Source organism: Sander vitreus, chromosome 17, assembly GCF_031162955.1.
Source record: "Sander vitreus isolate 19-12246 chromosome 17, sanVit1, whole genome shotgun sequence".
Lineage (NCBI taxonomy): Eukaryota > Metazoa > Chordata > Actinopteri > Perciformes > Percidae > Sander > Sander vitreus.
The window spans coordinates 29,968,100-29,986,102 of NC_135871.1; the positions used below are offsets into that span (position 1 = coordinate 29,968,100).

Consider the following 18,003-nt stretch of genomic DNA (forward strand, 5'->3'; position numbering starts at 1 on the left):
TTACTTTCATTTTAAGTACAGCCCCGCAGAGGTTTTATTTAGTTGAACACACTCAGTAGGATGAGTTTAGTGCTCAGTCGAGTGTGTGGACCCTACTAAACAGTTAAACTTTTTATAAAACATCAGGAGATGTTGAAATGTGGTAACTCCCCTCCCACCCTCAGAACAGATGAGAAAAACAGAGCTGTCAAGTTGTTTTGCTGGTCTGAACACAGATATTCTTCAAGTTGTGTATCATCTTGCCCGCACGCAAGCACACACATTGCCCAGCAGCAGTGGTGTAGTCTACGAGATACGCAGGTATACGCAGTATACCCACTAAGAAAGCTCCAGGATTTCTATATACCCACTTACAAATGCCCAATGACATACAACAACATACTTTCTATTATATTTTTGATATATTTTGAATTGTCATCCGTGTTTTTCTTCTTCACATAGGCTACATAAAGGGATTTCCACCGTAAACTGGTGCGTAAAAGTGTATCCGAATACAGAAAGTGAAGTCATTGATGCTCAAAACGTCCCTGGGGGAGGACACCCAGACCCCCCACTATGATATGCCCCCCCTCCCCCAAAGGCAGATTCTGGCCATATATATATATATATATATATATATATATATATATATATATATATATATATATATATATATATATATATTGTGGAAAACTCCTTGCTAGACTGATGAGTCTACATCACTCCTTGGACTCACGCATTTGCCCATTTCCTTCCCATGTCTACTGTAATGCTAGGAACTTACTGCAAAATATATCCTTCAGAAGCAATAGTTGATACTTTGATTCATGGATGCATGTTAGTACAGTGTTGTATATTCGTTAATTACAACAATCGTGCTGAGGATTAGTTCAGGGGAGTGGTGCGATGGTGTCTATCACGTGACTATTGTACCTGCATGTTGCTGTTATGTTCATTTGTGGTCTTAGAGGGCCATCTAGTAGCCAATATATGTAACTGCACAATAACCTGTATTCTTTACTACATTGGATTGTGTTAATTTCCATTACTATCCAGTATTGTTTGGTTGTTTGCATAGCACGATTTATTGCATGGCAATTATGTATATTGCAGAGTGATTGTTGCTTATTTCTCTTTAATCTCTATATATGTGCATTCGTTATGTACAGGTTATATTTACATATTCTGTATTTCCTCATTTTACAGAAAACCACACCCACACACAAACACATACTATTGCAAGCAACAAGCACTGTATTCACCTGCTGGAATTGGATGTCAATAAATCTGAACTGAAACCAAAGGTTGCAGCGACTCTCTTACTGGAGTACATAGCCAGCTCGGGTAGCGCCAGGTGTGTGTGTAGTAAAACAGGTGTCTGGTTTTAAATACTCCTACACTATTTAAACGTTCCTGTTTCAGTTGCTTCTGGATTACTGCCTCTGAGTTTGTTTGTTTATCTGTGAAGCTTCACACTGTGCTGAATCAATATGAACAGCAGAGACTTTGAGATTAGGGAAGAGGAAAATCTGTACAGGTACAACGGGGTGTAGGGTGCTCTGCAGAACATCGAGGCCCGAGAGGACGACGTCATGCTGGTGGCTTACCCCAAATGTGGTGAGAGATTGAGATCTGATAAACATGTATTAAAGATTTTCAGAAAGAGAGTTACGTCATTTGTACAAAGAATAAAGTTTTTAAAGGGTCACAGGAACATTTAACCTTCACTGGTTGCTCGTCATGTTATTGATTGTGGTAAAAGTGTAGTTTTGTTTAGCTTTTGTAATGGAAGTTTCTGCTGCAGCAGGGGTAGAGTTTTCAAAGTTTAGTGAATGAAACAAATAAGACAGTCGGAGAACTAAACCAAGTTAGGGTTTTGTATTTTATTAAGATATATTTGCAAATGTAGGAAGAATAACAGATTCACATGAAGCACAAACAGCTCAGTGAGTACTGATTCTTCAAATGAGTGAAGGGAACACTGAGCTTAAATGCACATTGGGAAAAGGGGAGTGACAATTCACACATGATCTGTTCTAAACAGGACTTTACATTTTCTCACAGGCAGCATAAAGATAAGGTCAGAAGATTAAAGCCAAACACGCACATAAAGATACAGATCCTGCCAGATACTTTTCTAAATCTACAGAAAGTGTCATAAAACCACTTCCTCTAATCCCCTGTCCCCCTCTTTCACATCTGGGGTCACATTCCCGTACATCGTAACTGACAAGGGAGGAACGGATCTGGGAAGGAAGGTGGTTTACAGTGGCCTTGTAGTTGATCAGTTTAAACAAAGGGCCTACTCTTCGTCTTCCAGACTCTCTGTCTCAGCAGTTAAGCAGGATCGAATCAACATGATAAAATAGGATAAACTGTCTTTCAATAATGCTGAGAAAAGGCTATGTGCTAATGAAAACATAAGAATTAAAAGGAACAGTGCTTAAATGTAATTGTTGCCATTACACTTTAAGCAGAAGTGAAAGAAACAACAAAAAAACAGCAAAGATGGATGGATGGATGGATGGATGGATGGATGGATGGATGGATGGATAGATGGATGGATGGGTGGATGGGTGGATAGGTGGATGGATGGATGGATGGATGGGTGGATGGATGGATGGATGGATGGATGGATAGATGGATGGGTGGATGGGTGGGATGGATGGGTGGATGGGTGGATGGGTGGATGGATGGATGGGTGGATGGGTGGATAGGTGGATGGATGGATAGATGGATGGATGGATGGATGGGTGGGTGGATGGGTGGATGGGTGGGTGGATGGGTGGATGGGTGGATGGGTGGATGGATGGATAGATGGATGGATGGATGGATGGGATGGGTGGATGGGTGGATGGATGGGTGGGTGGATGGATGGATGATGGATGGAGGGATGAGGGATGGATGGATGGGTGGATGGGTGGATGGGTGGATGGATGGATGGGTGGGTGGATGGATGGATGATGGATGGAGGGATGATGGATGGATGGATGGATGGATGGAGGGATGGATGGATTTTCTCATTTAATGTTATCTCTGCTGAGTCAACACACTAGTAGGCATGATCTACTCCTCCCTCCTCTTTTGCATCTTGTTGGGGAAGTACTCTCAGTAAATGTGCATGTGGCACTTATTCATGTGAATGACAGGCTACATTAATTCATTTTTATTAATTAATAAACCCTGAAGGGAATTCTGGCAAAAACACAGGCCCGAAGGCCAGAAAAGATCTGACTCCAATTCACTAATTTCCGCGCCTTCTTTTATGGGACTTATAAATAGTGTTTTTCCAGTACGTGGTACATGCTCGACTCAGCCGTGGTGCCCCGTCCTCCTTTTTCCATTACAGATTAAGTACCGTCTCATGCGTGAGGCGAGCGTGGCTGGTCGTCATAGTGACGCCGCAGGAAACTGCCGTTACCTAACGCGACACACGCACAGAACGTCGAAGGTGTGTTGCTTTTGATTCTCGGCATGTGGCCGTTTGCCAGAAGACACGTTTAGTTTCAAAAGAAGCTGGAGGCAGCAACAAAAAACCCACGGCTGGCTAAACTATTTAAAAAATGGCGGGTTTGTTCAGGACACACCCATCTGTCGCTATAGCAATGATGACGCAGTGATTAGTGACGATTCTCTCAATCAGTACCGACCAATCAGTAGTCTGCAGGTTTTCACGTCACCTTTTGGTATCGGCTCAGCTCGCTTGGAACCTCGACGGAGATGGTACTAAAACAAGTACCTGTTGGCAGGTACCAGGGACGTTTTTTCATAATGGAAAACCAAAAAAGGTGAGGCGAGCAGGTACCATGTAATGGAAAAACGCCATATGTATCCCTAGCTTCAGACAAAGGAGTCAGAGCTCTGGTTAGCAAAGTCTCTGTCCAGTTGTGAGCTCAGATCTATCCTTTCCCTCAGACTTTATTTGTCTTCCTCTTTCGGTCTAACGAACACAATAACATCCGGTTCCTGTTTTTCTGCTACTCTGTGATGAACAACACTATCTATATATGGTATAAACTATAGTAAAAGCTTAAGCAAACCATCTGTGCGTCAAGTCTTTCTTTGTATGGAGAGTACAGATGTGTCTCAATTGGAGAACTTGTAACCAACTTCCTTAATGACTACACACAAGTCTTTAGTAATGAGTACAACCACACATTTTGTTAATTAAATATTTCTACAACTCCTAGACTGTATTTGCTGGTATTCCACAGTGTTCCTTAAGGTCTCCTAATAGGGTATGTAACATTGGTTGGGCTGAAAATTGCCCGAATGCTATTTTATGGGTCCTTAACTACCCTGTGAATATGGCTCCATTTGGAACAAGAGCTTTTCTTCCAAATATGGTATGCTCATGAATATTTAGATGAGCTGCGCGCTGATTGGTTTGAGTGAACCCCATAGAAACACATGGGCGACGAGACAGCAGGTCTCATATTTCAGACACTGCAACGGCACTGTTTGTCGGGCTATTTCGTTATTAAATTCACTTCTGAGACTTTTTTAAGCGAGAAATCAACTATATAAAGCTCAAATATGGGCCGTTTTACCAAAATTGATGGCTAATTGGTAAGACACGTTGCTCACGTCACATTTACGTCGTCTCTCTCAGTTGGAGGCTGCTCAGTAACGCTCAGCCATCACCGGGAAAGAGCTTCTAATGTCCTTCACTGGTCTCCGTCCAGAGACACGGGATCTGTTGCTCCATTCTTATATACTGTCTATGGTTTTCAGAGGCAGTTTCAAAATGTGATGATCAATGGGATTTTGAGCTTCTATGTATGTCCTATTTACCCACCGAACTGTCGTTATTCAACTATGACAAGGTAAAATCAGTTTTGCATTCAATCACCCCTTTAATATTACACGTCAAACTTCAGCAGTATTAATAAGGAAGTCAAAACAAGATGAAACATTGTGGCAAATGTAAATACATCAAGCCTAAACTGAACTTTGATATATTGTTCAAATCAGTCAGCACTGAACATGAACTTATGCAAAGCTGTTTTAAAAGCAATAAAAAAAGAAACCTTGCTTTGGACTTTGCCAGTATGTTAAGGTCTCTGCGTCAAGTAACAATCGATGATGAACACAGCTGAATGCTTAAAAAAAAAAAAAAAGGATGTAGGAGATCATATTTCCATGAGAAACAGTTAAGCACTTAAACCTTTACGTCGTCGTCTGACTTCATTAACTTGTTCTCTTCTTCTGTCTTGTCTGTATCCTTAACAGAAGTATTAGTTGGCGGTCCATTTTCACCTGGAGCATGAGGGCCGCCGCCTCGAGTCTTGAAGAGGCCTTTCTTGAAATGTCATAACGCAGCTACAACCGCAGCCGCAACCGCAGCGAGGGTCACAATGATGCCAGCCACAAGCCCCCCAACTCCAGAGCTTTCTCGCTCCTCCTCTAAGAGCGGGTTTCTTTTGGGTTGACTTTCTCTCTCACTGACTGGGTTCTTTATCCGGCAGGTGAAGGTCTTCACATCTAATGTCCTATTCTTGGTGATGTCCACGTCCTTTCCCGGCTCCTTCCACTCTCCGTCTCCCATCTTCCAGCTGTAGGTGACGGGTCCAGCGTCTGTGATGACCGCTTCACAGGTCAGCGTACAACTGTCCGAAGCGGGGGAACATGTCAACGGTCTCGGCTCTACCTCAGGCTGGGGGACTTCTTGGATCCATACAGCGTTATAGCGCTCATTCTGGACCTTGCGGTTGACTTCCACTGAATACACACCCGTGTCAGCTTTAGTCAGGTTTTTGATTACCAAACGTCCAGTGGTTACATCCAGGGTTGTGCGGCCTATAAAGGTTCTGTAATAAGTCACAGGAACTTGATCTTTGACCCACTCAGCTAACAGGTTACCGTTAATCTTCCACAGGATGTCGCCGAGAGGTTCAGGAGGAGGAGGCCTCAGATCCAACGTTAGCTCCCCGCCATCCCTGAAGTATTTCGTTGTTACCTTGTCCTGAGCTAGAGCGAAGTTCAGCGCCACCAACAGCAACCAACACCCGGTCAGTTTCTCCATGTTCACAGATCAACACACGAGAGGAAGAATATCTGTTTTCAGATCAGCAAAACACATCTGTCTATAACCTATGTTCTTCCGCTTCTCTGAGGGGAGTTACCACATTTCTGCATTTCCTTCCTCATGTTCTTCAGTGTGTTTCGTTTGCTAAAGTCAACAGTACATTACTGTGGTAAACTAAATCAAACCGGTGCAAATAAAACCAAATCTAATTTGTCTGCATATCATAATACTTTGATGATATGGTAACATGATTGTATAACACCTCAAGTAATAACTCACATTAATATAATTAACACAGACTGCAAAAATAATAAAGCTGCCGGCTCTGATAGGTGAAGCCAACGCTGAAGCTCCTTAAAGCGTAAGTCTTGCCTTTGTCTTGCTTTTTGTGAATGGACCCGAGTCAAACTTGTACTGTTGACATGTTGAAAGTCAACTTTCAACATGTCAAATCGGCCAAAATGAAGGCCGACGGCTCCTCGAGTCACTGACCTCGCCAGACTGTCCGACGGCCGACTATTGGGTTAGAGTGTCACGACCTTAAGGGACATGGGATGCAGCCCTTATTGTGTGCGCAAGCGCTGTGCCTTTTCATTACCACGGGTTAACATACACGTCTCTGCTGATTGGGTATATATAGTTACAGGGGGGATGTTGGAATAATTATATTATCAAAGGATAGACGGAAACCGCTGAAGTTATATCAGAGTTTTGTTTACTCGCAAGTGGGGTCAGTTTACAGCACTCACAGCATAAGTACAGAAAGTGACTGATCAATAAGCTTTCTACAACAGCTTTTGTAATACAACATAGAATGTGATAAAACTCTATAGTCGTAATAAAGAGTCGACGTCGTCAGTTATCTCAATAGTCAAGGAGCGCCTGTTCTTTCCTCACCGCACACCGTGCTCCAGACAAGGACGGACAGTGGCTCCCAGATACCAGATGGCGACAGCAGCAAACAGTGTTTTGTTTTGTTATAATGCAAACAGTTTTAATACTAATCGGAGACAAAGGATGTCTCATAATTGTTCTGACAGGGGATCAAAACTGGCCAGTGCAACCCCCTAAAAACCTATTATATTTCCTTTACATAAATAAAGACATGTAAAGGAAATATAATAGGTTTTAGGGGGTTGCATTAGCCAGTAACTGCTGCACAATATGAGGAAAATATCTATTTGCCATTGTTTTGACGATTGCGATATTGGAGGGAATGATTATGTTTGTATCCTTCTCGTTGTCATTACAACATGTAACCCTTGTGTTGTCTTCCCGTCGACCACGCCACTTGTTGTTCCTGTCTCACGTTATCGACGTGCAAAGTATATTTCTGTTCTGCGGGAGTTTCTTTCCAACTTTTGGTGCTTTCATTTTCAAGTGTGTGCATGCCTTTGTTTCGGGGAGAGAAAAGTCCTCCCAACAGCTAAACTTGACACCTCTGACAGGAATTAAATAGCTCCTCCAAAATATAGAAACCTCGGGGGTTAAGTGTCTTTTTTCACTCCATGAATCAGAAAACATATCAACAGACATAAAAAAAAAATTCATTTTCTCTATGCTTTTATGGACTTATTGTTGTATTAATCAAGTTACAAATGATATATGAACAAATGTAGCCCTCTGAATATAGCTTCAGAATATAAATAGGAAAGAATAGGATTTCCGGAGAATGGTAGTTTCAGTGTACGTCTGATACAGATACGGCAAGAGGAACTGGAGGATTATGAGAAAAAGGGTTACGGCAGCGCAGACTGGAAACCATTTAAGAAGTGGAAAGAGGAGACAGAGGAACGACAGAGACGGGCAAGAGAAGGGGCGCAAGAAGGCGCAGGGGGAAACAAATCTGTGTCCTCAGCCCTCACATCCACAGAAAGACCTGAATCTTCTCCCTGCCTCGGCCGCACATCAGCCTGTGAATCCACAGCGGGAGGTCCGAGGTCAGCCGACCCCAGCACATCGCGAGAGTGCCACCGCCTCCCCCTCCGCAGAAGACGTGCTGGTCGGCCCAGTCTCCGGGAGAAGAAAGTCACAGACAACCCCCGCCACCAACAAAATAATTGAGGTGCCCAAGCTGAAAGAAACCGGAGCTAGGGAGATAGATCCCTACGAAGCTTCGACCCTAGATTCACAGGCAACAAGATCACTAACAACCAACGGCATCGAAATTATCGAGGAGCGTGATCTGAGAGAGATTGGAGCTGGTGTGATGGATGTCTACAGAGCAGGGACACGAGATTCAGGGACAAGAAGATCACAGACAACCCCCGCGTACCGTATTGACGGGCCTAATCCGAGAGATATTGGAGCTGGGGCGATGGATGTCTTCTACGGAGCAACAAGAACACAGAAAACCCACAGCATCATCCAAATAGTTCAGGTGCCTTATGCCAACGAAGTCTGGACGCCAGACGAGCTGCGCCTCATTGCCAATGAACTGCCAGATATAGCCAAACGAGGAGGGGTTGCATTTGTTGAAATACTGTCCCAGATTGTGCAGCAATTCAAACCGAGTCTGAGAGAAATCCGGAGCCTCCTAATCCACAACTTGAAACTGAAATTTGGCAAAGTACAAGGAGACTGGCCAGAGAGAGACACGCGTTACGACTGGACACCAGGCGCTGGATATCGTGAACATGTAGAGGCGCTCTGCGAGAGAATTAAAACAACGTTCCCAGCCATCGTGAGAATGGAGGCGATAAAGTGCACGGAAAAGCCTGGCGAAACGGTGGAAGACTATCTGATCAGATTGACGAAGGTCTTTGAAGAAAACAGCGGATTGGTGCCAGCAGCTGACCCAAACACGTCCCCGTATGACTCTATGCTAAGCTCCTATATCCTGCGGGGCCTGGATAAACGAATCAAAGACCAGGCACGCAAACATTTGCAGTTCTGGGAGATGGGACCCCTGTCAACCTTTCTAGCACACGCCGTCCGTGCTGAAGAAACTCTGAGAGATTTGGATGACAAGCGAAAAGCAAGCTAAAGCTCGATTGGAGGAAAGGCTCATGAAGGCGTACTTTCAAGCTCTGCAGGCAGAAAACGGATGGAGAAACGGAGGGCGAGGTCCGAGCAGAGGATCACGGAGGCACGGATGCTGGAATTGTGGAGACCCCTCCCACTGGAAAAGAGACTGTAACCAGTCAGGATGAGGACTGATGGGCGGCAGAGGACACTCCAGAGGCGGAGGAAGTATTCAGTTTCTTTCCTTAAAGTCCCCCTCCACTCAAATTTTTTTTGTTTGTTTTTGTCCCCTAAAATGTCATACAGTGGCTATACTGACTTGTATCACTCTCACTAGAGAGGTGTTTTAACATTCCTCTCCTTGAAGGGTAATTTCGTTTTTTTCAACCTGGACCCTATGTTCCTATGTTTTTGTGTGGAAGTGACTGATAGGAACAACAATCTTTGACATTGGTCCAGTATTAAGCGTGAACGCTGTAACCGGGCTGCAATGTAACCCTACGGGGCAAATGTGCATCGTCAGTTTGCGTCCACTAAAAGTTATTTTGCCGCTGACAGGCTCAGATTAATATTCTAAGTGTCTGACAACATTATGGAAAGGGTCCCTACAGAGATAGGCCTTCTTAAAACCCCTTTAAGACCATCCATCCATCTTCGTCCGCTTATTCGGTGTCAGGTCGCGGGGGGAGCAGCTCCTTTAAGACCGTTCTGTTTAACCAGAAACGGCTCTGAGGTCGCTAAAGCTAAACCCACCAGACTCCATTTAAAAAAACAATACTTTTAGCGTGTATAGAGCCAACATATTTTCACATGTAAATCGGTAAACTATATGTTTATTTCAACCAAAACTAGAGTTGTGATGGTTGGAAAAGTGGAAAGACGACCCAAAACGGCCTTTCATAGTTTTATTTTGTTTCTGTCGACTTTGAATGAAGTGTATTTTACGATGCTAAAATGACTGTTTATTTACATGGAGTCTGGTGGGTTTAGCGAACACAATTTCGCAGATGTTTTTATGTTTAAAAAAAGTATCTTACTCTTGAACAGAAAGGTCGACCTCCTTAGAAATCCTTTCCATAATGTTGTCAGACACTTAGAATATTAATCTGAGCCTGTCAGATAAATACAAGCTGGACAATTGTCCTATTAACTTACATTGTAGCTTGTTTCTCCGCTGCTGACTGCAGCGATCTCTCTTAATACTGGACCAATGTCAAAGATTGTTGTTCCCATCAGTCACTTAGACACAAAAACACAGGAACATAGGGTTGAAAGAAACAGTAGTAACCTTTTAAGGTAGAGATGTCTGTGCACACTTCTCTGAAATCTGAGATTCAAACATATCTAAAACAAAATATTGACCACAACACAATAGTTTTGCAGGCTCAATCAAGCTTATTATAGTTTTTAATCTTCAATTTGTTTTTATTTTATTTTTCACTTTTTGGATTTCATTTTAGTTTTACATTTACATTATATGTCATTTTAGCTGACGCTGTTATCCAAAGCGACTTACAATTGCTATATAAGTCAGAGGTCACACGCCTCTGGAGCAACTAGGGGTTAAGTGTCTTGCTCAGGGACACATTGGTTGATGTATCGCAGTGGGAATCAAACCCAGATCTCCCCCACCACACCAAAAGCATGTGTCATATTGTATAGGAAATGTTATGTGTGACTACATGTGTGCGTCAGACAGAACTATGCAATCCTTTTGATACCAAATACTGCTTGTGTCTGGTGTAGAACGATGCAAAGTACAAACTAACGAAGCTGTTAGAATGACACCAAAGATAGTATGTCTGTGGAGTTTCACTGTTGCCAGATGATAACAAACAGGAAGGTGTAAACAGGAAGCAGCGGTTCAAAATTCACATGTAAGTGTACGTGTATGTGAATGTTTCAGGGTTACATGTTACGGAGACTATTTAGTAAGCCATTCCAGCTGTTTTTGTATCCTTCAAAATATAATGAAATAGTGATTTAAAATGGTGAAAATAGTATTTGTCTCCCACTTGCTCACTCTTTAGTCTCTGTAAATAAATAAAAAGTATGATATTTACAACTCAGAGTCTGTCTCTAGAGCCCATCAAGGCCAGCGGGCAGATTGTGATCCAGCCCCGGGCATTTCAGTTTAGGTTCATGAGAAATGTCGGCCCGCCAAACCAAAAAAGACGCGACACTCAAAGCAGAATTTGGCAGATTTACCGACTCTGAGAATCAGAATTTTCATATTCATGCTGTACATTTTTGCTTGATTATATGATGGCTAAGGACGTTTTTGCAGATTTCTGTAGGGCTTTATGTCAACAGAAATGTGACAAAAGTAGAAAGAGTGACAGAAAAGCAACTGAAATGTAGCAAAAAGTGACTAATTTTAACAAGAAAGTCCAAAAAAGCTAGAAAAAATAGTCAAAGATATTTTACTTTTTCTCTTAATTAAAAGCAAGTCCATAAACTAAACATGCCTGGCCCTTGGTAGAAGTTGAGTTTGACCCTGTTCTAGAGCAGGGATGTACCGAATCCAGGATTTGGCTTCGGATTGGGCTGAATATCGGGCTTTTTGACGGGGTTGGGTTTCTGCTGAACCCTACGCTCGCACTCCGCGCGCTACGCTGGTCGACGTAATGACGGCGCCGTTGATTACAGGAAGGTGTTTACGTAGGTGGAGCTTCAATGCAGCAGGCTGAGAGGAAGTGGAAATGGAACTGGTGAGCAGAAAAAGTGTTGTTTGGCAGTACTTTCAGTCAAAAGAAGACCATTCAAGTCCAGCTACATGTTCAACCTGCAATGCTGATTAGTCTGGTGGTGGCGAGGACCCTAAACAATACACAACATCACCGCTGTTACAACATCTGGTATGAAACATCTGGAAGAATACGAGCTGAGCATGAAGGAATCTACAGACAGCAGCCAGAATGCAGCAACTTCAGGTACGGCAAAGGAAGGACAGTCACTGTTTACTTCATTAATGTGTTTACTGTGTTCATGGACTGAGGACGGGACGAGGATTCAGTATTAGGTTTCGGCAGAATCTTATAAATCTGGATTCGGTGCATAGAACATAAGTCAGCTAAGTGCATCTTTTTATTTTTTTATGTCACTGCTTCATCTTTAATATAAAAAAAAAAGTCGGTTCTTTGTCTTGTGATGGCGTACGGGAAATAAAACTCTGAAACATAACGGCTTTCTTTGCATTCACTTCTTTACAAAAACATTCTCCAACAAAGTGTCATCATGAAAATGTACTTAAAGTATTAAAAGTAGAAAGTAGGTTTGTTTTGTATTCTATCATTAGCTTATTATTACTCACCAATCATGTAACAGCAGGATTTTACTGTAGGAGTTGGTTGCGCTGGAGCACATTTTGCTTATTATATTAGCTTATGATTATTGTTGTAATTATTTAACTCTTACATCTGGGAATCTGGGGAAAAAAAGTTACTTTATTAAGAATTATCTTTTTTTTATTAGCTGTCAGATACATTATGTAAAAAGTACAATATTTCCCTCTGATGTAAATACCCAAGTAAAGTACAAGTACCTCAAATTTGTACATGATTAAATGTACGTGTATGTGAATGTTATGAGCAGCGGTGGACGACCACTAATGTAGGTAAAAAAAAATCCAAACTATCATTTTATGTTGCTTTCTTTAAATGTTAATTGTTGCCATTATAGTGAAATAAAAAGAGACGTCTGACTCCATTTTTCAACCATTTACTGCCTTTTACGTAAAAAGATCATTCATCATAGAACATTTTAAGGAACTATAGATATCGTTCGCACAATATATCTACACAGTACACATTGTAATCATATGATTGTATACACACAATACAAAATTATGGCATATAAAACATCTCTGACAATGTCTTAATATTTACATCTCAATATATTTATTTTCTGAAATCTTCACTTCAGAGTTAAAGGCTACATGGGAAGGCACAGACGGCACGGATACCAAGCTTTGGCACACACACACACACACACACACACACACACACGCAGAGACACACACACACACACGCAGAGACACACACACACACTGAGACACACAGAGAAACAGAGACACACCCACACACACACACACACACACACAGGCACACACAGACAGAGAGAGACACAGACACACAAACGGAGACACAGAGAGAGAGAGAGACACACACAGAAACAGAGACACACCCACACAGAGGCACAGACACACAAACGCGCGCGCACACACGCATACACACACACACACACACACACCTCTTTAAGGTTTTTTTCTCCAGAGTTGTAGTTTGATTGATAACTGATTGTGTCAACGTTATAAATGATTATCAACTAACTAGAGATTTCTGCATCCAAAAACACACACAGACAGACACCAAGATCTTGTTGTTAAGAGAAAATAACTGGAAATCATCCCACTGCTGGGGGATCACTGAACTGTATTGGTCCCGCTGTCACCGACACGACACTCAGATTCCCCCAAAACATTTCCTCCTTTAGTTCCTGATTGGACGCCGAGGCTGCAGTGCTTTATGATGACTGAAATGATGATAACATGATTCAAAGACGTTATTAAACAGCTGATTCCTGGGCATTTCATTTAACTTTCTTTTCTTCTTACTATTTCATGTACCTAAGGATGTTTGATAAAGTTTGAGTTTTTGCTCGCATGTTACAGTTCAAGAGCGGTAAATTATTCTGTCCGGTGCTTTCTCACCAATTTTGAGGTCCAACACATCAGTTGATTGAGCACGTTTTTGCTCAGACTCTGCACACAAAGTAGAACCGTTTATGGTGATTCTGTGATTGACACTCGGCGTTTATGGTTATGCTTACTTTATCTAGCTGGCTGCCCGGCTCAATTGCCAGACCTTCCTCCACAGCGCTGCGGAGGAAGGTCTGGCTAGTCCACAGCATTCTGGGATGGCAGAAAAACGTGCTCTGGTTTATCGGCATTTCCCGGAAGTGGACCGTCGTGGATATACAGACTGATCTCATGAAAATGGCGTATGTATGACACGCCATTGACTCACATTACCATGCGATTGCGTGTGAATTTACGCCGTAGCGAGTAGTATGAAAGGCCGAAAAACCACGTAGGGAGGTTGGTCGGGGGGGTGGATGGGTCAAACACAGGACCTTCACCCAGGAGACCGGGGATCGTGTCCCGCGTGTCACGTTTCCTAAACCCAACCGGTTCTTCTTTTCCCTAAACCCAACCCGTCCGCTGTATACGGCGCTCAAAATGCGTGCAGATAACACGCCGCTTGGCTTAAGAAAGTGGGCGTGTATGTTTACGTGAAGTCATGATGTCACGTTGGGATATAAACTACTGGGCGGGTAACAAACGGGGGAGAATTTCACGCTAACCGCAAAGAGAGCCTGCAAGTACACTAACGGCACTACGCTGGAGTAGATCAACCTTGAAACAAATGAAGAGCTCCGTGGAAGAACGGTTAGAAGTCAGAAGTGGCGCTTTGTAATGACATCACATCATACGCAGTTTTATGGCCGGCTGAATAATACTCTTTTTTCAGTTAAGTAGCCATTGGCAGATTGACTAAAAAGTTCATTTTGGACCCTGAGAAATAGATTTCATGGTTGAGCATCGAGAACATCTGCTCCTGGTGCTCCTAAAAGTCCAACTGTATTTTTCTAGTTTGATTGATAACTGATTGTGTCAACGTTATAAATGATTATCAACTAACTACAGATTTCTGCATCCAAAAACACACACAGACAGACACCAAGATCTTGTTGTTAAGAGAAAATAACTGGAAATCATCCCACTGCTGGGGGAAATCACTGAACTGTATTGGTCCCGCTGTCACCGACACGACACTCAGATTCCCCCAAAACATTTCCTCCTTTAGTTCCTGATTGGGACGCCGAGGCTGCAGTGCTTTATGATGACTGAAATGATGATAACATGATTCAAAGACGTTATTAAACAGCTGATTCCTGGGCATTTCATTTAACTTTCTTTTCTTCTTACTATTTCATGTACCTAAGGATGTTTGATAAAGTTTGAGTTTTTGCTCGCATGTTACAGTTCAAGAGCGGTAAATTATTCTGTCCGGTGCTTTCTCACCAATTTTGAGGTCCAACACATCAGTTGATTGAGCACGTTTTTGCTCAGACTCTGCACACTAGTGGCAGAATGCAAAGTAGAACCGTTTATGGTGATTCTGTGATTGACACTCGGCGTTTATGGTTATGCTTACTTTATCTAGCTGGCTGCCCGGCTCAATTGCCAGACCTTCCTCCACAGCGCTGCGGAGGAAGGTCTGGCTAGTCCACAGCATTCTGGGATGGCAGAAAAACGTGCTCTGGTTTATCGGCATTTCCCGGAAGTGGACCGTCGTGGATATACAGACTGATCTCATGAAAATGGCGTATGTATGACACGCCATTGACTCACATTACCATGCGATTGCGTGTGAATTTACGCCGTAGCGAGTAGTATGAAAGGCCGAAAAACCACGTAGGGAGGTTGGTCGGGGGGGTGGATGGGTCAAACACAGGACCTTCACCCAGGAGACCGGGGATCGTGTCCCGCGTGTCACGTTTCCTAAACCCAACCGGTTCTTCTTTTCCTAAACCCAACCCGTCCGCTGTATACGGCGCTCAAAATGCGTGCAGATAACACGCCGCTTGGCTTTAGAAAGTGGGCGTGTATGTTTACGTGAAGTCATGATGTCACGGTGGGATATAAACTACTGGGCGGGTAACAAACGGGGGAGAATTTCACGCTAACCGCAAAGAGAGCCTGCAAGTACGTAACGGCACTACGCTGGAGTAGATCAACCTTGAAACAAATGAAGAGCTCCGTGGAAGAACGGTTAGAAGTCAGAAGTGGCGCTTTGTAATGACATCACATCATACGCAGTTTTATGGCCGGCTGAATAATACTCTTTTTTCAGTTAAGTAGCCATTGGCAGATTGACTAAAAAGTTCATTTTGGACCCTGAGAAATAGATTTCATGGTTGAGCATCAAGAACATCTGCTCCTGGTGCTCCTAAAAGTCCAACTGTATTTTTCAGGAATGTTTAAACAAAGCACACACACACACACACACACACACACACACACACACACAAAAAATCTAACTACTTTTCAGGAATGTTTAAACTAAGCATGTGTGGCGTGTTTGTGTCATGTCACAGAACTCCATTTTGGAAACTCTGCAAGCAGCAAGTTGGGTTTTTCCGACATCTCTGGAATGTGTTGTATGTATATGTATACGTCTAAGTCACATATCAGTCTCTCTCTCTCTCCGTACCTCCAAATAAGGCACAGACACCACGACAATATTCAGGAAAATTAAATAAAAAGGCAGGGGGTCGGCTGTGTGGCGTTCCTGGAAAATGACATACGAAAGGTCAGTCGAGTCGGTCGATGGCATCCTCTTCCTGAGTGTTGGTCGGCATCTACGTCCCCGCCCCGTTTGTCATAGTTCACAGACGTAAACACGGTGATCAGTCCTTCAAGTTCATTTAAAGAGGGACAGCTCATCGTTCACCGTGTTTCGAGGCAGCAGTTCCATAAGGAATGAGGACGCTGCTCTGGAGATATAGACCGGAAGCCTCGGTCTTCATTTCTGGTTTGATTTCTTTTTGTTACCTTCATACAAAAGAGCCTGTGGGGAGGGGGGGAAGAAAAGTAAGACATGATGAATGCAAAGAAACGACAGTGAATCTTAACTTAAAAAGGTTAGTGGTGCTTTTCATCTGTCACAAACTGTAGGAGCTGCCAAAAGAGGGACAGTCAGACATTTGGTCTGACATGGTTTGATCAAACAAGTTAAAGGGCCCTATTTTAACAATCTAAGAGCACGGCGTGAAGCGCATGGCACAGGTGTGTTTATGGCGTGTCCAAATACACTTTTGCTAGTTTGACGATAGAAAAAAGGCTCTGTGCGCCGGGTGCATGGTTCTAAAGGGTTGACCTTAGTGTCTTCATTAATCAGAGGTGTGTTTTGGGCGTAACATGCAATCAACCAATCAGAGATCATCTCCCATTCCCTTTAAAAGCCAGGCGCGTTTGGACCTTGGAGCATTGCTGTTATGATGGAGGATATTTATATTAGTAATCTTCTGCATGTGTGTGTGCTGCTGTGCGTCCCTGTGTGTGTAACAAGCATAGTGTGCACGTGCTGTGCACGAGCCTAGGAGCATTTTACTAATGCTCTGTTAAAATAACAATGAAATGCTGCGTTATTGACTTTAGACCAGGTTTTTGTTGGTCAATGGTGCCATCACTTCCCACTGCCTCAAGATAGCAATACTCCCAGAATGCACCTGAACACACCTCCCTGTAAGACCAGCACGCCCAGAATGCACCTGAACACACCTCCCTGTAAGACCAGCACGCCCAGAATGCACCTGAACACACCTCCCTGTAAGACCAGCACGCCCAGAATGCACCTGAACACACCTCCCTGTAAGACCAGCACGCCCAGAATGCACCTGAACACACCTCCTGTAAGACCAGCACGCCCAGAATGCACCTGAACACACCTCCCTGTAAGACCAGCACGCCCAGAATGCACCTGAACACACCTCCCTGTAAGACCAGCACGCCCAGAATGCACCTGAACACACCTCCCTGTAAGACCAGCACGCCCAGAATGCACCTGAACACACCTCCCTGTAAGACCAGCACGCCCATGGGCCACAGATGGGTGCAGGTGCATTTGCTATTTTAACGACGTGGGCGCTGGACGGGAAACTGACAACTGGGTCGGTCTTAAACTAGCAAAGACAGCTTTGCGCTGCGCCGGGTGCAAGACAGGGCCCAAAGTCATTTATAAAACCTTCAATCTATGATATTATTTACATTAAAGTCTATAGTTTACATTACAGTCTTTGGTGTGATGAATGTATTCATAGCTGGTTGTTATTATTCTATTAATCCACCACAAAATGTCATTTATAAAACCTTTAATCTTTTAAAACGGTGCATGTCTTGTGGTGTGATGATGTAACCCGGCTCCCAGACTGTTGTTGTAAAGCATGCTACTATGTGGAACAGCTGA

The 18,003-nt window shown here is 43.3% G+C and overlaps 2 protein-coding genes across 3 annotated transcripts in view; both read right to left on the reverse strand.

Annotated features, from left to right (window-relative positions):
* Nucleotides 1-4,811: 4,811 nt before the first annotated feature.
* On the reverse strand, nt 4,812-6,046 carry LOC144532584 (CD48 antigen-like). The gene has a single exon (XM_078273428.1). It carries the CDS (start codon nt 6,002-6,004, stop codon nt 5,291-5,293), a length of 714 nt encoding a protein of 237 aa, XP_078129554.1. The 5' UTR covers nt 6,005-6,046; the 3' UTR covers nt 4,812-5,290.
* Nucleotides 6,047-14,624: 8,578 nt separating this feature from the next.
* Nucleotides 14,625-18,003, reverse strand: part of slc22a15 (solute carrier family 22 member 15) — a 24,763-nt gene continuing 21,384 nt past the window's right edge. Inside the window, exons 13-14 of one of the 2 annotated variants that reach the window (XR_013503317.1) lie at nt 15,266-16,605; nt 14,625-15,224 (exon numbers count right to left, since the gene is read on the reverse strand). Coding sequence is in view for 1 of the 2 variants with exons in the window: in XM_078272852.1 (XP_078128978.1) it covers nt 16,561-16,605 (45 nt within the window). In the remaining variant the exon portion in view is untranslated. Of the gene's footprint in view, nt 16,606-18,003 lie in introns of both variants that reach the window. The other variant, XM_078272852.1, reaches the window with a different exon arrangement.

Bases quoted from the DNA above. Each gene is read 5' to 3' on its own strand.
- LOC144532584 (XM_078273428.1), bottom strand. From the start codon at position 6,004: ATGGAGAAACTGACCGGGTGTTGGTTGCTGTTGGTGGCGCTGAACTTC.